This window comes from Drosophila elegans, unplaced genomic scaffold (genome assembly GCF_018152505.1).
Source record: "Drosophila elegans isolate 14027-0461.03 unplaced genomic scaffold, ASM1815250v1 contig_208, whole genome shotgun sequence".
Taxonomy (NCBI): Eukaryota; Metazoa; Arthropoda; class Insecta; order Diptera; family Drosophilidae; genus Drosophila; species Drosophila elegans.
Genome location: NW_024545578.1, coordinates 9,389,108 through 9,409,301, shown reverse-complemented (window position 1 = coordinate 9,409,301; position 20,194 = coordinate 9,389,108). Strand labels below are relative to the sequence as shown.

The window sequence follows — 20,194 nt, the reverse complement described above, 5'->3', positions numbered from 1 at the left end:
ATATCCTTTATATATCCCCCCAACACGTTCGTACGTTTGTTTCAGTTCTTGTTAAGCGATATTGCATTTGACCTTATACCAAATATAAGAATGATTTCGGGCAAATGCAAATACTTATCTGTTTACATTGTACATGTTTCTCCTGATTCTGAATTTTGTTCGATTCTTTGTCATCGTAAACATGCTACACACCGACACAAACACACAAACACACTGAGAGCGATATCGCCTTCGATCTGGCCAACGATGAGCAGTAATTAATTTTATTTGTTGTGCGGAAAGAAATTAAATTTATAACAAAAGCCCATAAAAATTAATTACTTTGCATACTGGGTTTCTTTGGTCCTTATTTTATTTTGATAAACATTTTATCCCTTTGCCACCCAACCACCGCCAACCGCCAGTGCCAAAAAGTAGAATGGATTGTTGGGCTTTTTCAACCCTTTTTGTATGGGGCTGGCAAGCAAGGCGTAAATCGTTTTTAATGGCTGCATTCAACGGCATTTTATGCGATCGTAAAAATTACATATAAACTGCTTAAAATCATATAAAGACCGTCGGCGTATTTCGAAGACATTTTCTCATAAAATTTTATGTTTCTTTTTCGGTTCGTTTTGCTCATCTTTTTGCCTTTCGTCAGGGATACAGAGATACAAGTAATCCATTGTTTCCCCGTAAAACAAAGTGTGTGGGTGTGCTTGTATCCCTGTGAGTGTGTGTGTGTGTGTCATATTCATTTGTATTCGTATGTGTATACTACCTATATGCTAACTATAAACCTAACTTGAGTGTAAAGTTCGTTTGGTTCCATTTCGATATCTGTGCGCCGTAGTCTGTTGTTTCACTATGTATCCTCTAGACCTTACCTGCATGTGTCTACACCCACTCACACACCCATCTAAGTGTGTATTCCATAATAGACCCCCACACACATACACATAATTATCATACAGAAATCGGGGCTAAAGCTAAGCTAAAGAGTATTAAGTATTCATTAGGCATCCTTAAAATACATATGTACATATATGGAAACCCTTTAAGAAGTATGTCTTTTAGACTGTTCGTTTGCTCATGGTTTTTGATTTTGATTTCCTACTTTCCGCAGACTTATTAGTGCGCCTTAGTTTTACTTATCTCGTCCAGAAACAAGATCAGTCACAGAACACAGACCACAAAAATGATCAGAAATCGATCAGACCAAGTCAAACTAGGTCGAAATCAGTGCAAACAAATAAACAAGAAAACAAGAACCAGCAAGCAGACATAACTCATAAATTATAATTTATGATTTTCCTCATTATTAAACTTAATTTGTTCTCTACTTTGTTTCTTCTCTTTGAAATGTCTTCCTTTAAGATTTTCTGATGTTCCCAGGATGTTCGATATCTGGACCCGAGGGCTGCAATCTCTTCATCTACCATTTGCCCCAAGAGTTTGGCGATGCCGAGTTAATGCAAATGTTCCTGCCCTTTGGCAATGTGATCAGCTCCAAGGTCTTCATTGATCGTGCTACAAACCAGAGCAAATGTTTCGGTACTGTGATATTGCCTTTTGAAACCAATTCCTTGTTATCTAACTTTCTAAACTAAACTTCGCAGGTTTTGTTTCATTCGATAATCCCGCCAGCGCTCAAGCGGCCATTCAGGCCATGAATGGCTTCCAGATTGGCATGAAAAGACTGAAAGTTCAATTGAAGCGGCCAAAGGATGCCAGTCGACCCTATTAACAATCGGAGTTCCTTAAACGCAATTCACAACAACAAATACAACAACAACAACAGCAAATACAGCCAACTGGAGGAAGAACATCAGTAACAACAGCTTTGCCAACAACTAACGCATTTTCCACACCGGCAGCAACTTCCGCATCGGCGACAGCGACAACAACAGCAGTCCACTATAATAACCACCTTGGCAGCAGCTTTAGGCCAACTTTAACCAATGGAAACCCTCACAGCCACAACCACAATGCCCATATTCCCTATACATTTGCCAGCTGGCGCAGTGGCACCTATTGTTATCACAACAACAATAATAACGACAACTGTAGCGACAACAACCACATCAACAATAGAATCGATCCTGACAACCAATCCAACGATCCACCCAACACAAATTGCTCCAAAGTGGAACTAGTCGAGAAACTATTCATGTGGCAACAGCAGAAGCGAAAGGCCTAAAGGCAACACATCAACGTCAACCACAACAGCAACCACAACAACTGCAGCTACAATAAGGAGCAACTATTGATGGGGTAAGCAACACTCTAGAACAACCAAAGATCAAATGGATCACAGAGTATACTAATATATATCGAATCGATGTTTGAGGCCCCCTTCGATTAAATTATCGATCGCAGAAAATTTTGCTATTATACCGATTTGAAATATTTAAATTCAAGCTAGTTAAATATAAATACATAATAAAATAAAATATAAAAATGTTGTCCGATGTCATATCGATTCTATTGATATATAGCTTATCGATAACAATATTAACGATATTTAAAATCTATACATTTGTAACGAAACAATGTATTCCATGCAAATTGTATGCCATATTACCTATAACACTTTTCTTTTCGATAAACACTAACTTAAAACCCACTTACTTATAATATTCCTTTCTCCCATTTCAGATGGTCGTCAGCCATGCTATGTGAAAACGATTATAGAAATTAAAAACATGCAAGGCGTATGTAAAAAAAAAAAAATAAAAAATAGAAAACAAGAAAAATGTAAATTAAAAAAAGAAAACACCTTAGAGCTGAAAAATTGAATAGATTTATATATATAATATATTTATATATATTTATCCGATTATACATTCAACTGAATGCAGTACAGAAGTACATACAAAAATAATAATAGAAAACCAACAAAAAACAAACAAAATTATAAAATTGAGAAAATTAGAAAGAATGACAGAATTTTTGCCAAAATATCGATTTAATAAAAGTATATATTTATAGAAGCAAGGAACAAACATTGATATTGATAGTTTTGTTAACAACTAAAGAACAAGAACATTGCACACCAGTACACTCCCACACAGAACACAAAACTTGAGACAAAAACTGACTGGCAAGAGACCAAAATTATCTGGGTTTTCAAATAAAAAAATAAAAAAAAGAACAAAACAAAATAAAACAATTAAGGACGATAAGAGCAGCAACCATTTTATATGAGTAATTGGTGATGGGAATTTATAAAAATTAACAAATCTGCGCAAGGAAAAAATTAGTTGAAAAACAAAGCAAACACAAAAGAACAACTATTAAAACTGAATTTGTTAATCTGATGATGAACTCGATCGGAGTTTACAGTTAATCGAGTAAATAGAAGGCAGCAGTAAAAGGAAAGGGTTAAAATATAGAAGGGACATAGAAGCAGTTAGGTGAGAAAGAAGACAAAGTAGGTCTGCAACTTTTTAGCATTTAGTGGTAAGCAAAAGGGCAAAGATTCAACAGATGCATAAACAGATTATATGTACACATGAAAAATTAACACAAAAATTCGAATTTAATTAATTTTAAGTAAAACAAAACGGATATAGGAAGTTAGAACTAGACGGAGCAGAGCAAGCCACTTAATATGCGAAATGCTTTGAGGGCTATGTCCAAACCCAAAAGGGTTTGATCAGCCTGACCACAAGCGAAAATATCATTTTTTATAATATATATAAATGAGTACTAATTTTAGAAATATTATAATATGGATTTGTTAGAAGTATTGGAGAGAATCAAAGTGAAGAAAACTAAACAAAAAACATTGAAAAGATTTATGAAATACAATATCTACAGCGATCATTTATGTTGGCCTATATTCTCTGAGGGAGAAAATTTCTCTAATTGTTTCAACTTCTCGATTTTTTTGATTCGATATTGTTTGGTTTTAAATTGTATTAAAAAAATCGTAAACGATTTTATAGAATAATAAACAAAATTTTGAATAAAATCAAACAACAACTTTACACTTAAACTTAGCTGCTTTCAACAAAAACAATTACAGGTACTTACAGATATACATGCATATATATATATATATATATATATATACATAGAAATATATAATAAAATCGAGAAAAAACCAAAAAATTAAATAAAAACACAAGGAAAATAAAAACAAATATAAATAGGGCTACTGAAAGAATGGAAAACATAACAAACATTTTGCTATGAAAGTATTACTATAAAAATATATACAAAATAGATATACAGAACAGCAGAAAACTGAAAGTTTTGGCCACTTATTTTCACAACCAGCTCCGAGAAAGATACCGATACAGATAATGAATCAGATTCCGATAAAGTTGACCATAGCGCGCCCTAGCCAGACTAAGCAAAACTATTTAACACTAAGCATATATTAATTATTATTGATTGTTAATATAAACAAAAAATTGCCATTAGAATTTTTATCACAGTCAAAAAGAATGCAAGTATTTTTTAGCAAAACTAGAGAATTTATCACGGCCTATTAAATTTATTCAATATTCTTTGTTTTGTTTCCCACACTGACAAAGGACGACACAACACCCCCGCACACCTAAGCCGAAATCTAACTAAATATTATTGTCAATAAGAAACATAAACGATGAGATCTTTATCCGACATTTACTCAACTGTCTGTTGAATCGAATCTTAAACAATTTAGCAGCAAAATCTGTACAAATGCAAGAATACGAAGGGGAGAAGGACCGATGAGTCAAATCTACAGCTAAATATGCCAAAAACTAAGATTATGGATAGTGAAAGGATAAAGGACGAGGGAAGGTGGAAGGTGGAGAAAATTAACAATTATTTAGAGTTTGTATAGTGAAAATGATAAGTTTAGAGTCGCCTAGTCTGTGGGTTCTGCAGATGAGCATTCGTCTGAGGAACGTATTTGATACTAAAGATATAAAATTTAAATATTAACAAATATAAATATAAAAAATATAAGAAATATTTAAATATGAAATGAAAATTGTTATCAGAGTTAAAGTTAATTTTGTTACCAGTGCAATAAATACTTTGGTGCAGATACTTATGGGTTCCCTCTCAACCAATATCAATATCAATTTCAGTTTTTAGTTACAGCTTACAGCTTACATTTCCGTTGTGAGTATTGCCAGTCGAATCACTGAGACAGTATTAGAAATCTGGGCAAATAGGTTATGGGCCAGAGTGGGGGGAAATATAATTATATTCAAGGTCAAATCGATTTAATCTGTTCAATTTTCTCCTCTTTTGAATCACAAAATGTTAAGCCTCGACAGGAGTAATATTGTAAATATAGAAAATGAAACCTAAAGGCGGATGAAAGTCCCACACTGAGAAGAAACGAATGAAAATGGCAGTTATTTAACGACACATGCATACAAGTATAATTATATACCTACAAACATACAAGTACATAACATATATGAAAATTATCAAACTGATTTTAGCGCCTATTCAAAAGTAGTTCAGCCAGAGACACCCAACAATTTTGACAGCTTTGAATTAAAATGCTAAACTAGAATTTTACTTCGGAAAAACTCATCCAAATACACGAACACACTACATGTATTTACGATCTTGTATGAATCGATCTAGTCAAATTCAAGTTAATTATTGCATAAAGAAAATTAAAACTTAATGAAGAATAAGAAATATAAAAACCAAGTCAAACTATTGAGATAATAATAATTTACTATTATTATGTACTATGATTATGATTAACGAATTATGATTTATCTATGTATTGAAAATACGAACACAAGTATTTAAATTAATATATAAAAAAATTATTATTACAATTATTATTATTATATGCTATTATACAAACATTTTTAGATCATATACACTATACTATGAAACATACGGAATCAAGCAAAATAATACATTTTGTGCTAAACTGATTTTGGCAAAATTATGCAAATTATATACCAAGAGGAAGGATACTAAAACCCTAAATTATCGTAACTATTATTTCTAAAGCATAACACACAATAAACTAAACTAAACCAAGAGAAGCAGAACAAATAAAAGAGAAAACAAATTGAAAAACAAAAATACAAAGCAACCAAACTTGTTTTATTTTATAATTATTTTCCGCGTCTGTAACATCCGGCTTTTGATTAATTTCAATTGGCAGATACCAGGACAGACCTAGTCTCATACCCTCAAAAAAAAAAAACAAAAAAACCAAACCACACTATCCCAACCCGCAACAGAGGACTGAGAATTTGGCATAATCCACTTCCCTCCGATTTAAATATCGTTTACCCAATGTTCTCCCTTAAGTATCTTTTGATAAAAACAACTAAAACACGAAAACCAAAACACGAAAAGGGCTGTGACACGAACGTTTAACAAAAAGTGTGAACAAAATCAAATTTATTTATCATTTGCGCTTGGTTTGTTTTAAATGATCATTTTAAAGAGCGGTGATAACAAGCAACCACTAAAGCCAAATCAAAATTAAATCGATAAACGAATAAAATACAATATAAACGAACAATTAAGTCGCTTAATTCAAATTCGAAATGAAATGTGATGAAAGCAAAAAAAAAAAAAAAAAAACAAACAAAAACAACAAGAATGCTAAATAAATAATTAACAAAAAAAACATGTCGAATTCATATTAAACATTAACGAATAGAAAAAGACAATTGTACCTTGAGCATAAAGTGTAAAAATTGGAACTCGTAAAAATTAAAGTATTCCTAGACATAAACCATAGATAACAACCACATTAACTGAAAATGGACAGGTTTCGCCCATCTCTCTTGAGGGGATATGAAAATTGGCACATTTCTTTGCAAGTTTTGCCAAAATCCAGTTTAGTGCCAGAACAATTCCTTTTAACTACAATCTGCATTTAGCGTCGTCATACTCCGCGTTTTCACTGTCTCTCAATTAATACGCACACGCACACAACGAACTCACCACCACACACACACATACATCATATCAAATACGCGGATATGCGATATACATATATAGTCTACTATATAACTTGGCAGACTTTTCGGCGATTCTCCAGTTGTTTAGCTGCCGGCAAAGAGATATGAAATCGAAGGGACCCCCATTGGCATTGCATTTCCTAATGATTTGTTTGATTGGTTTGTTCCTTTGGATTCCACTGTTTTGTTTTGTAGCCAGCTAAGGATAGCGCTAAACTAAGAATAAGCATTGTACATTACTAATGAAAATGAAGTCTCTTATCGATGATCGTTCCTTAAACTTAATCTATATGCGAATAGATTTTGTCCTACGCATAATGTATTTTTATTATACAAAATGCGAAACGTGGCATTCTTATAGAATGTTTATTACTCTTTACAAAGCATTACTAATAAAAACTAACTTCTTTATTTATTATATATACTATACACAAATATATTATATACTAGTTAATGACAAGGTTAGACAAAGTAGTGAATGAAGCTTACAACACTGACACGGAAACAAAAGAACATAACAAGAACAACCAAATAACACTGGAGTCCAAGTTTAGAACTTACTAATCAAAAATATATTTAGATACACTTTTCTGCAGGTATTTAAAAGAAAGTAAAACCAAACTAAAGCTAACGATAACGATATATAATAAATAGAGACAAGCACTTAACCCCACCATAACCAAGGACTTACCAAAATTGCGTACACTAGTTTTCTAACTACACCTACACGGACACCCAATCAACACTCAAAAAAAAAAAACCACACACTGACACCGTTACAAGGGCCCAAAAAGGCAGAAGGACGAAGGATGTAGGGTAGGATTGATAGAAAGAAGTGAAATGGATGGGGGTGCATATCTTTTTTGCCAAGCCCAAAACATTTTGCCTTTAACATAGCGCATTTTTGGTTTTATTAAAAATAGGAACACAAGAATGACATATTGGATACAGGGTAAAACATGCAGTTAAATCTAAATAGTAAACAAAACTTATCGAATAGCTATGATAATTTCGTATTGATACCATTTCACTTTTATTATTATTGTACTATTGTTTATCCCAAGGCTCTCGCACTTTTTTCGATACGATATTTTTAAGCTCGAGACACACTTTTTGAAGCTTTGCTTACCAACTAGATTTCGCTTGGATAGGCATAGGGTTAGATCTTTAGAGTACCATCAACCATGGGCAAAGTTGGGACAAGGAAAGGCAGTAGAAGCCATAGGAATATAACAAAACCAGCAACAATAATTGGCGGCGCTTGTAAGAAAGCTCAGAAAGTGCATTTAAAATACAACAAAAAATATGAAAACAAAATGAAAAAAAAAAACGGAGAAATTAAAACATTTTTAAAAGCAGAACCTAGTCGTACTTATATAGACGATATATTATAATACTATTATTATGACAATTATTACTATTACTATGAACAAAGAAAGATTTATTAGCGAGCTAAGGTCAACCAAGCATTATAAACCAATTTTGCAATTATACAAACCGAATCGGATGGAATGATATGATATGATATGATATGATATGAGAGGAATAAGTGTACGGCTGGAGATATTGGCGTTGAAAAGGCCCAAAGTTATTTTTTGTAGATAAAACTGTTATCTTTTAGTATTTAGCCAAATGTTAGATCGAGGTACCAGATACAGAGATATAACTCATGCTGTTGGCAGAGCAGGCTAATCGAATAAAACCAAATGGTCAAAGCGAATTTATATTGTATATAGAATAAAACCCCTCAAACAGCAACCCGAACCAGAGGGTTGAATTATTGCATATTATTGAGACAAAAAGAAACAAAACAAATATAGTTGCTAGTCTAGATTTTAGCATTAACACATCAGAGAACACACACACACTTACACTTGCCAATTTTTTGAGTGTGGCTTGAGATGCGTTTCAGAAACTATTTCTCGAATCCGTCGGACTTGAGCTACAGCTTCTTTGTACACTCTATATACTTTCCGTTTAGAAATCCGTCCGTATTTAGCATTATGCAAACACACACAAAACACTCAACATATACGAAAGCAACGGCATGTGGTTTAATTTCAATATCTTAGCCTAGCTCACTTCCAATTGATTTGCTATTGTCCAAAAATTTGTGTAATTACATTCGTCTTTTCCGCTCCCAAAAACAAACCCACACAAATACAATTACTTAGCAATGATTACATCAATCCATTATTTGAGATAATTGAAGAGCACCTTTAACGAAAACAATAAGAAATTAGCAGCAAAATGTGAACGAGAAACACAAACGAAAAGAAAAACAAAAACCAAAACCAAAACCTAACATTAAAATTCAGCAAATGACATTTAAAAATAAGAGATCTTGCACCTAATATTAGTAGCATAAATGTAAAGACAGAAAATGCAGATAAAGAATTCGTATCAATTTAATTTAAAGCAAAACCAACTCCAAGAAAGGCAAAGACAAAGCATGCTTTTTACACCCAACACGATTCGTGATCAGTTCCTTTAAAATCTGTCAAGAGGAATTTCGAAAGAGAAAACAAATCGAGAAAACGAGACGAAATCAAGAAAAACAACACATGAATTAAATGTTAAATGTAAAATGGTTTCAGAATCAAAAAGAATAAAATATAAATAGAGCATAAACAAGATCACTGGCACTACGAGCCCGGAACAGTTCAAGAGTTTTTTCTCTAGTCTTTCATTGACTTTGATTTGAATTCTGACATCGAATGCACTTTGTACACAAATCAAGCATTTCTCACTTTATACGATTTTTCAAATACATCACAGATGGAACGGAATGGGCAGAAACTTGCACACAGCTATAAACATGCATACTTACATATATATTAAATATGACAAATATGACAAAATTTATATTTACACTTATAAATTGCCGAACTAACGAGAAAGATGGTAAATATGTAATAGTCAAAAGTAGTTGATCGATACAGATGGGGGAGCTGATAGCAGACGTGAAGAACAATTAAGTAAATCATTTATAATAGCAACAAAAAGGTCTTTATATAACTATTTATAGAAATATACGCTATATACTATACATATGTGTACATTAAATACAATCTATGAATAATGAAACCAAAATGGCGAAGTGTGTAAAATTGTGCATTCGTTCATTAAAACAAAAGGATGAAAGTAAACACCGAAAAAACAATACAGATATATATCTATATATACTCAATCGGCCTTTTCCGCGATGTTTTGCCACGCGGAATTCGGCTGGAAGCCCACAACACAAGTAAATGCTATCGAACAAGAAAACTATTAATTAATTATGGACAAAACTATAAATATTTTAATACTTAAAGCATTATTAACAGAAGTATATTTTAAACATTATTTATGCGACTTACTGCAGGATACCACATAGATAAAACCAGCATAATAATAGAAGAGTACATACTACAGTAACAAAAACTACCGATCGATTAAAGAAGCCGCCACTATCCCAAAAAACCCAAAAAAAACCTAAAAAAAACCCTGAAAACCCCAAAACACAAGTTCGTTTTGTTGAACACTTTGTTTCCTTAAGAGCTGCTTTATTCCGGAACACACTGAACCACTAAACCAGCATAATATATATAGGAGCAAAAGCAGATTAGTTAGATATCCAGAACGCGCTGAAGGGCTAACAATAAGGAGAGATGGAGGCATAAATCGTAATAACAGAAATATCAAACAACCCCTAGTATTAATTAAAGCCAGTTTCAAAATATGGGCGAGCAGTGTACATTTTGTTTCGTTTGCCAAAAAACTGGGCGTCGCTGATGGGCGACATAAGCGCATTGATGATAGGGAGCAGGAAATTGGATATAGAGTGCGGGTGGAGATTATAAACCAAGTTATAATTACAACAATTAAATTATTATTAATAATAATTATTATACACAAAAACTTATGCAAATGTGTAATAGGTATATAAACAAAGAACAACTGGCAAGTTAAATAAAACAAAACAAAACAAAGCAAAAAAAAAACAAAAACAAAACAAAAAATTATGAAAAATATAAAAAAAAAATAAACAAAAACAAAAATAAAAAAACACAAACCACAAAAAATGCAGAAATATATATTATATATACTTTATAGACATTTAAACATGAAAACAAAACAAAAACACAAAGGAGAAACTAAAAAATAAAGTTGCAAATAATAAACTTTTACCATAAAAATATCATTTATCCCCCGTTGTTTTTTATTCTTATTCGGATTCCAAATCTTATTCCATCGATATGGCAGGCCTGACTTGAAAAATATTGGCCAGCTGGCAAAACTGGCAGAACGAATCGGATTTGAATGGAAGTCGGTTCAAATGGCAGTTCGCTTTTTGAAGCCAAGCATTTGCATATTACGTTCGCATGCTCAGTCGCGAATTCTAACCGGCTGGTGGTGGTAAAAATCGCTCTTAAACGGAAAAATGATTAAAATAGTGATACAGTGAGATAATCCCAGGGGAATACTAAACCCATATCGGCGGGAAAAGAGTGAACTTGAGGCAAGGCCAGACTTAAATCATAGAATTCGCCACTGAAATGCGGGCCAACAAGCCGCGCGTGGGCGTCTGAAGTGGCAGTTATGGCCATAAACGCAAATATGTACGTTCGCGTAAGCAGGTATTGACTGTGAGTGTCGCTCAATAAACATGCTGGCAGTAAAATAACAGTCGCAACAGTCGCACAGTCGCAGCTGCCGAATAGATGTGCAATATTCAAGAGCTCCAGCTCCGGATCCGTAGGTTGGACGCCACTAGCCGGTGATGTAAGCTCCGGTTCTGGCTTGTCAGTCTACCGACTACCACTTACCGCTTACCGACTACCACTCACCGTCGTCCAACCGCCGTCTGTAGAATGTAAAGCTTCTGCAGGTCGCGAAAAACTCGCCCACCCACTGCCAGCGGCAAAAGCGTCATCGCTGCACAGTGATCTCTGCGAAGTTCGATTTTCGATCTTGCACGCAATGCGCAACAGTCGCAAATCGATCGACGGGGAATGCCATTCTTTCCAGCTGAAAGCGGGTAGGTATTGGGCCATAACCAAGGGGGGCCTTATCGACTCTGGTCAGCCAAATAAGTCGCTTGAAGAACGCCGCCCCAAAAGGCATGTTTTCGCTTTTGGATGGGAGCTGCTAACGTGATTTGTGCTTTGCATTCTGATAGTCTGAGTATCGCCACAGACTGCGCAGCGGAGAAAGTGATTAGAAGTGACTTGACTCTTCTGTCCATGACCTACTGTAACAGTGCTGGCTGCAGCCAAAAAAACAAGATTAAAATGACACTATTATGAAATGCTGTGGCATATCAATGACGGTTTATACCTCAATAGCCTCATACTGCATAATCTTAATTAAAATTCTTTGAGTCCACGTTTTTGAAGGGGAATTTTCCACACTATTTTACTTTGAATTACTCTAAAATGTGTTCAACGCATATTTGGAATCGTTTTGCCCAAAATACTGATTTCAATTAGACCAAATCAATATGGGGACTGTGGTAGTATTTTAAATTTGTGTGAGGTTTTTTTTAAACATTACCAAAAGAGGTCCTACTTTCGAGCAACATACTGTTTTGCACAGCTTACATTCTTAGCTAACGATCCCCAGCACTTTCAGGATACTTTCTAAAAATTAATTTGTTGGATAATTTAAACATTTTTAATTAGAAATTATTACATCATCGATTTATTCCATAAAGGGCAAAAGATAAAAGTTTCCATTTTTGAGGGCCAATTGACTGGGAATCTTTTTTTACAAGTTCAACAAAGTACACAAGTTCCATATTTGGTACATTATCTGGTTTGTTATGGCCAAAGTACTAATTTATTTTGGCCAAAAATCAGGGGATGAAAAAATGCCCAATTCTATTCAAAAACATTTGTTTCTATTGACAAGTGTTTTTAAATGTTTCATACATAAATTAAGTCAAACGTTAAAATTCAAAGCATTGAAGTAATAAATTGGACATTAATTTGAATTAATTTCGATTTAGTAGTTGATCCTTTCTTTCGGTGTACCCACTCCAGGTAGAGTTGGAGGTGACCCATATTCCCGTGTGCTCTTCCCGAAATAGAGGATCCGCCTCGATCCGCTGTCTATTTTGGGAGGTGTATTTCTTTACCATTCCTTTCCCGAAAAATCATAATCCGAATGAGGCGCAGGCGATTCTTAGTTGCCCTAACCCGAAGTAGCAAGGTGCTATAAATAAAACGCCATCAAAGTGAGCAGCAATCACATATACGCGTAGCCGCTGAGAACGAGAGCCGGAACGACGAAGGAGGGAGGGGGTGCTGTGGTGATCGAACAGGGGATACCCTCTAGGAGTGGGGCTGCTCCCAATGCAGACAAAAACCCACTATAGACGGAACCAAATTGTTTTCACCCTGATCTGTTGATACAATAAACAAGCTCATGAATGAAAAATTGCGAAAATGAAAAAAGTACATATTCGAAATTTCTTTCTTTATTTTTTTTGCTATTTTTTTTTCTTGACTGCCGCGTAGCGCATTGTGTGGATTGGATGTTTGTCCGATCGGCCAGAAGGGGTCCGTCTATATGGCCGGCAACAAGTTGGATTTGTTCTAAAAATGAACGCACACGAAATAGCTTCGTCTTTGGCGTTAAATGCGGACCACGTCCACGTCCACGACATCCATCGTGGTCGATGTCGAGCAGCGACAACGCATCGCTGCCGCGGAAAGAGCGGCGGAATTTGATTTGATTTCCACTTGGCCCGCTCACTGCTACTGCCGTCCGCGCTATTTTCCTCTATTGTGTGTGGGGCGTGCTCTCCGCGGCGGTCCATCTAAGGAGCATATTCCGAAGAAGCGATGCTTTCCGCGACTCGGCTTTCCCGCAACTAGTTGCGTTTTGGATGTCAACACGATGTACACGCGCACAGCGGCAAATCTGGTCAACTGTGGCCTGCCGTCGGCAGCGTGAACTGATCTGTGGACTGTCTACTGTGGTCTGTGACGATCTGCAGCAGGTGATTCACCCGGGGATTAACCGGACATCTTTGAGCCAAGACTGAATTGAAGACAAGCCCGCCAAACGATCCACAGAATTTTCCGGGGCACCTTAGCCGTACAAACCTTAACCGTAGGAAACCAAGGTAATAGCAACTCTCCATCGTTATTTTGCAAGAGGAAACCCAAGAAGCCATTGGCATCCATTCAGGCCGGGCATTTAGACCTTTTATGGTCATGCTTTTCGGCCCAGGGAATCGAATTTCATGCACAAAAACAACATTTTCGGTTTCGGAGCGCATATATGTGTGTGCTTGCTGAGAGAGCGCCACTTGCCAGTTCCTCTTAGACATTTAAATAGAATTCCCGTGCTCACTATCCTCCTCCTCCGCCTCAGTGTTTAGCTACCCCTGCCGGCTATCATCAAAATAACAACACAAAACGAGGGAAAAACGTGTGTTTCTCACGTCGCGTATACGCAATGTATTGCCTTGATTCACCTCTAACTTCTCTCTGGTTTTTAAGCTTTCTTGGGCAGGGTCTTTGCAGTTTTCCAGTGAGGATAAACGTTGCGTATACGCAATGTAGCTTACTAGTTTACTTCATTTCTAATACCATCCTTTTACTACTTTTTCCTATCACAGCCAACATTGCGTATACGCCACATGTGATTTTTTTCCACTTATCAACCAACTATTATTTTTTTTCAACTTTCTCCCCCAGCCAGGATCACCATGCAGGAACTGACGAGAGTCTGCGACCTGAACGGCAATGCTGGCAAGGCGGAGTTAATGCCAGTTGCTCCAGCCACCAACAATCTGGACCAGCTGCTGCCCAACATTAAGCTGGAGCATGATCCCGACCTCGAGTGCTGGCTGCCCACGCCGGAGCATCCGCAACTCCGACTGGACCTGAACAGCACTCGTCTGCTGTTGCAGGGCTCGGACGATCCGCTGATCTCGCATGGCTCCACCAACGACGGCCACGACGAGGACCATCCCTTCAAGACGCTGCTGGCGCGCAAAAGTGCCGGCCACGAGACACCACACAACGGCACCTGCAGTCCGCTGACCAAGCAGCAACTGAAGGCCAATCTGCTGATGGGCAGCCGAAAGGGCAACAAGCAAGCGCAGGTGGAACCCCCAGCACCGATCCCCCAAAAGACAGTGAAACCAGTTCAAGGCCAAGGACAAAATCGATCCCGAAAGCGAGGCACCGAGGCGGGCGCCATGAAGTTGCGATACCACCATCAGGCCTTGCCTGCGGAATATGCCGCCCACTACGAGGCTACCCAAGGTCGTCAGCCCGCAAGGCCGGTGCTGCCGCCACCACCTACTCCATCTCTTCCTCCGCCGCCGGCGCCGAGTCAGGCGCACGAGAACGTGCGCAGCTGGCTGCGGAAGATTGCCGAGATCCAGCGCAGTGCCGAGCGCCAGCAGCAGAAGCAGTCCAGCACTCCCAGGAGCAATCCTCCAGCCTCGCGATCTTCACCCATTGCAGCCACGTCGGTGGTGCCGGCCAAAGGTGCGGAGGTATCAACCACCGCCACCTCGAAGAGAAGCTCCCTGAAGTATGCCGACCTGCCCTACATGGGCGAGATCACGCTGGACAACTACAAGCCACGACGCGGACGGAAGCCCAAGAAGGCGGACATCTGCCACCTCATCTACAAGAACTATGGCACCATTGTGCCCGCCTCGGTGGCCGAGATGCCGGTCAGTGCTGCTCCGCCGGCCTCAACGGCCACGATTGCGGTGACGCCCGAGGAGCCACTGAATCTCTGCCTGCGCGATCAGAGCGGCGATCGCTTCTCCATCTCCAGCGGCGACAGTGAGAAGCCCACAACGACAACGGCCACGACGGATTGCGGCAGCTCGTCGCACCGGACCACGCCACTTGGTTTGGGAAAACCCCTTACCTTGGAGCTGGCCGGGAGCGAGGATCAGCCGATGTCCGCGGCCAAGTTGCTGCTGCAACCAGTGGGCCTGTACTACCAGCAACTGGTGGAGTCCTGCCACCTGGGCGGGATGCCCGTACCCCTGGAGACCATCGAGAAGGACAACCAGCTGTCCCTCAAGATACCCATACCGAGTGGGTTCTTTGCCAACGAGACTGCTCCGCTGGCCATGCGCAAGCGGAAGCGGTCGGCCATCTTCATCCCGCCCATGCCCGCCGAGCACTCGTCCAGTCCCTCCAACGAGGTGAGCATCTGCAAGTTCAAGTTCACCGGCGGGGCCAAGCCCACGCTGCAGGAGAAGAAGATGCTCTCGGTGGATGCGGAAGGTAACTACCGGTACTACAATGGCACCGGCGACAAGACGATGCGCGGCTACGAGTTCATCTCCCGGGATCAGCAGCAACAACTCCAGCAGACTCAGCAGAACCAGCAGAATCAGCCCAATCAGCAGGGTCAAAGTCAGGAGAAGCTCTACGTGGATATACCACCGCCATCGACGGACCTCAGTCCGGAGCTGCTGCAAATATCGCCGGAGTCGCCGACTTCGACGCTGCTCCTGCCCAGCAGCAACCACGTGGCACCACACAGTCCGGTCTCCCAGTGCTCCAGCTCGCAGAGTCCCATGCCCAAATCTACGGCGGATAGCGAGCGCAAGCGGCGATCCTCGAGGCGGTCGAAGCAGCGCGAGAAGCTGGAGAAGACCTTCAAGGAGAAGGGCTTCCTCATCCAGACCCAGCAGCTTCAGTCCGCCGAGGGTGCCACCTACTGCAAGTTCCGCCAGCTGAAGAAGTTCACGCGCTACCTATTTCGCAACTGGAAGGATCACATACCGGAGAGCGATCTGGCCAAGCACCAGAGCGCTGGACGGGAGGATACTCTGCAAAATCAGGACCGGGCCACATAGGTCCTCTCTCGAGGAGAGCCCGATCCCCCAGCCAGTCAACCACAAAGCACTGCCAAAGATTTAGTTTAAGACGAGATGAGATTGGCGTTGCCAATGGAGGAGGGTGGAGCACAAGCTCAAGCTCAAGCGTAAGCACAAGCACACCATCCCATGCCGATTCCGTCCATGCGGGCTGCCCCAGAACGCGATCAATGATCCTCAGCCACGCTTCCTAGTCGTTCATCAGTTTTTCTAGTGCCTAATGAAATGTTATTGTTAACAAATAAACTCAATGTTTAACCATAAAAGTGTGTCGGATCATAAGTTGACTCGTCAATTACAGAACAATTTTATAGTACCCCACATTACAATATACAAAATATTTGGTTGTAAAAGGCATCGTAGTTTGTATTTCACAAAATATCCGTCCATATAGTTACAATACGTGTTAGTACAAAAGATAAACTCCAAAATGGGCGATAAGTCTATAGGGGGTTATGCTCGCGCTCAAGGTCGTTTCAATGCCATTGCGAATACTTCTCGTTATCATGCTTATTCAGAAGATGTCAATGCATCCCGGTTCCAGATTAGCCTAAATGTTAGTTACAGTTAATATAAAGATTTCCAAAATGTTTGCTGGTATGCTTAGGTTGTCAAAAGAATTTCGCCTCGAATTCAATCGAAAGATGTTTGGAAGGTTGGCCATGCCCGGATAAATTCTCTCTAATATTGTCGCTCGACTTGTGGATTTGGTTGCTTAATTGGTTCAGGTGGCAGTTCATTATTCACTTGGGTATCCAGGTTCGGGGTTGGGCTTACAACTAGAAAACATTTTGTCGTATGCCATCGATTTATGGGTCATCCGACTTCGTCGTTAATTGGAACTCATTGAGCTCTCGTGGTCCTTGGTCGTCTCCGTTAGAGAAGACTCCGGCACCCTGGCATTCATGGGGCACACGTACTCCGTCCAATCGACGTCGCTTTGCGACTTGGAGCTCTTGCGACGCTTCAGCGAGAACTGGCTGCGTTTGACCGGCTTCAGCTTGGCGGTAATGTTCAGCGGTTGATAGCCAGGTGCCGATTCGGCGTCGCGCTTGCTCAGGATCACCGGACGACCCACCAGCTCCTTGAAGTGCATGGCCAGGTGGCGGCGTAGCAGACTCTTGCTGGGCGGTATCGACAGTAGGTCGGCCAGCAGATCCGCATTGAAACGCGACTCGTACAGCATCAAAGCCCCATGCACGCCGGCACCACGCAGATTGGGCGTGTACTCGGACAGGTCGATGGTCTGCAGCCAGCCCATAATGCGATGCGCCGTCCACAGCTCCACGTTGTCCCTGTCCGGACTGCCAGCGGGCTCCTCCTCGCTGGCCACCTTGATGGAGCGCCGAATCAGACCCTCTGCGTTCCAGGCCAAACGGCGCATGCACAAGATGCCCGCTCGTAACGAGGCTATGTGCAGACAGGAGCTAACATGCAGCTGGGACAGGTCCTCCAGCGTGAGACGGTGCAGCATTCGCCCGTCGACCTTGGCCTGCATAAAGTAATCCTTGTACTGGGGCAAACCAATGTCATCCAGCCAGCGAAGAACCCAGGCCACATCCAGGACGGAAGCCTTCAACGTAAGGTCGTCGAATTCCTTGCCAGTGACGTCGTCGATGGCCAGCAATATCTTCTTCCGGTGAAGCGGCAGCTTTAGGTTTAACTCTCGTTCAATGTCCACAGGCGAGGCGGTGAAGATCGACACCGATGGATTGGCTCTCAGCCATTTTCTGGGTGGGCGAAAAGCTGATATTGTAAATGTTTATGGTGTGTGATTACGTATGAGTAACTCACCGGCAATTGTCCTCGTAGCAGCCCAGACCCATGTAGCCCAGCCAGTTGCACACCTCCTGTGCATCCCACGTGGTCCAGTGCTTCTCGTTTTCGCCGAACAAGGGCGTCTGGGCACTCCACTCGATACGTCCGCCGGCGGTGGCTCTGGAACCGCCGCGCCGAAACTCGGGCTCCGCCTGCTCCAAGGCGGTCAGCTCGCAGTTGCTGCTGTTGCTGCGCCTTAGCTTGCCTAGAATATTCCGCAAGCCACGGGCAGATCGTTCTCGCAGCTTTGGCGAGGGCGTGAACTGTGACATGAAGCTGGAGGTCATGACATCATCCGCCTGATGAGGACTGTCTTCGATCAGGATTTGTTCGTTCGAAGCGAAGGCCACGTTCCGCTGTTTGCCACTGCTGGCGTTGGCATTGACGTCCAAGGCACGGTTGTTATTATGGTTTGCCAGCTTGCCGTGGGATCGTGGCAGGCTGTGGAACTGCGGCTTGACCTGATGGCGCAGCGCCGATGGCGGCGTCTTGGGTGAACCCAGGAAGGGCTTCTGGTTTATGTTGCTCATACTGCCGTAGGGTATATTGGCCGATATGACGGCCCCATCATTGACCTGCTCCAAGGCAGTGCGATGCAGTTTCAGTTCACTTAAGGCACTCATCAGCTCCAGCTTCTGCGTTTCGAGGGCGGATCGCGAGATCATCTGGCGCTGCAGCTGCTCCTCCTTGGTGCACAGCTGCTGGCTCTTTTCCGTGATCAGGCCCTCCAGCTCGATGATCTTGTCCGCCTGTTCGGACACCCGCTCCGCCAGCATTTGGTACTGCAGGGCCAGGCCCTCCTTGTCCCGCTGCAGGCGACGCATCCGCTCATCCGAGTCCTGGCGCGGTATGTGCGTCTCCAGCCAGTCGCTGATGATGGCCGCCGTGACGGGATCCGGGGCTGGGGCAGCCAGGCCGACCTTAAATACATGGTAAACGTGTAAGCCCTGCGAATTCTTTCTTGGCCTTATCTTTTGCTCAGAGTGACTCACCTGTTGCAGGGCCAGAGCCAAAGTCTTGGCCGTCGTCAGAACATTGGTGGCCGAAATCAAGTTGCGCTCGCTGAGGGTCAAGGAGGCTCCTGCTCCCGACACCGACACTGATCCCGCCTGCGTGGCCGTGCTCGATATGAGGCCGTCCATTTGCTGGAGCGCCGCCTCGAGCATTTTGCTGCCCTCCGCCACAGTCGCCATGAAGTCCAAGTGTAAGCCTCGCTAATCCCGGGTGATCGATGTTCGTGTGGCCCTGTTGCGCGACTAGTGCATTGTTATGTAAGCAGCTCAGGCAAGGCACGTCATTTCGCAAATGCTTGTTTGTGGAAAAATGGCATCTATGGTTATTAATTTTAGCACTAATTAGGAAAAACTATCACGAAAATAGAGCTGCTGCTGCACCGTTATGCTTCTTCTTGCATCTACACCAGGGACAGCGATATATCGATAGTCCGCGCCCACACGATAGTTCATTGCAGCAACAGTTTTCTAGAGGTGGGAAAACATGGCGATTAATATCGCACACAAAATAACCTGTTAATTAATATATATTGTCAATACATTAATACAATAATGTAAGTGAGCTATAAATTCTATAATTTACG

General features: G+C 40.9%; 3 protein-coding genes across 30 annotated transcripts in view; 2 read left to right on the top strand and 1 right to left on the bottom strand.

Annotated features, from left to right (window-relative positions):
- Positions 1 to 6,565, top strand: part of LOC108146594 (CUGBP Elav-like family member 4) — a 129,551-nt gene extending 122,986 nt beyond the window's left edge. For 23 of the 28 annotated variants that reach the window (XM_041708334.1, XM_017272644.2, XM_017272637.2 and 20 more), the window contains 3 exons: positions 1,357 to 1,533; positions 1,599 to 2,253; positions 2,638 to 6,565. In XM_041708334.1, the coding sequence (XP_041564268.1) occupies positions 1,357 to 1,533; positions 1,599 to 1,726 (305 nt within the window). In that variant the 3' untranslated portion in view covers positions 1,727 to 2,253; positions 2,638 to 6,565. The remainder of the gene's footprint in view (positions 1 to 1,356; positions 1,534 to 1,598; positions 2,254 to 2,637) is intronic. The other 5 variants (XM_041708339.1, XM_017272636.2, XM_017272624.2 and 2 more) reach the window with 1 other exon arrangement.
- A 7,105-nt stretch (positions 6,566 to 13,670) lies between these two features.
- On the top strand, positions 13,671 to 17,090 carry LOC108146842. Its single transcript, XM_017273043.2, has 2 exons — positions 13,671 to 14,043; positions 14,621 to 17,090. Exon 2 carries the CDS (start codon positions 14,632 to 14,634, stop codon positions 16,756 to 16,758), a length of 2,127 nt encoding a protein of 708 aa, XP_017128532.1. The 5' UTR covers positions 13,671 to 14,043; positions 14,621 to 14,631; the 3' UTR covers positions 16,759 to 17,090.
- A 29-nt stretch (positions 17,091 to 17,119) lies between these two features.
- Positions 17,120 to 20,025, bottom strand: LOC108146843 (liprin-beta-2). Its single transcript, XM_017273044.2, has 3 exons — positions 19,590 to 20,025; positions 18,574 to 19,517; positions 17,120 to 18,509 (listed from the first exon to the last, which is right to left on the bottom strand). Exons 1-3 carry the CDS (start codon positions 19,788 to 19,790, stop codon positions 17,612 to 17,614), a joined length of 2,043 nt encoding a protein of 680 aa, XP_017128533.1. The 5' UTR covers positions 19,791 to 20,025; the 3' UTR covers positions 17,120 to 17,611.
- Positions 20,026 to 20,194: the final 169 nt, after the last annotated feature.

Bases quoted from the DNA above. Each gene is read 5' to 3' on its own strand.
- LOC108146842 (XM_017273043.2), top strand. From the start codon at position 14,632: ATGCAGGAACTGACGAGAGTCTGCGACCTGAACGGCAATGCTGGCAAG.
- LOC108146843 (XM_017273044.2), bottom strand. From the start codon at position 19,790: ATGGCGACTGTGGCGGAGGGCAGCAAAATGCTCGAGGCGGCGCTCCAG. The intron at 19,518-19,589 runs GTGAGTCACTCT...CATGTATTTAAG, and splicing joins TGGCTCTGGCCCTGCAACAG to GTCGGCCTGGCTGCCCCAGC. The intron at 18,510-18,573 runs GTGAGTTACTCA...TCGCCCACCCAG, and splicing joins TGCTACGAGGACAATTGCCG to AAAATGGCTGAGAGCCAATC.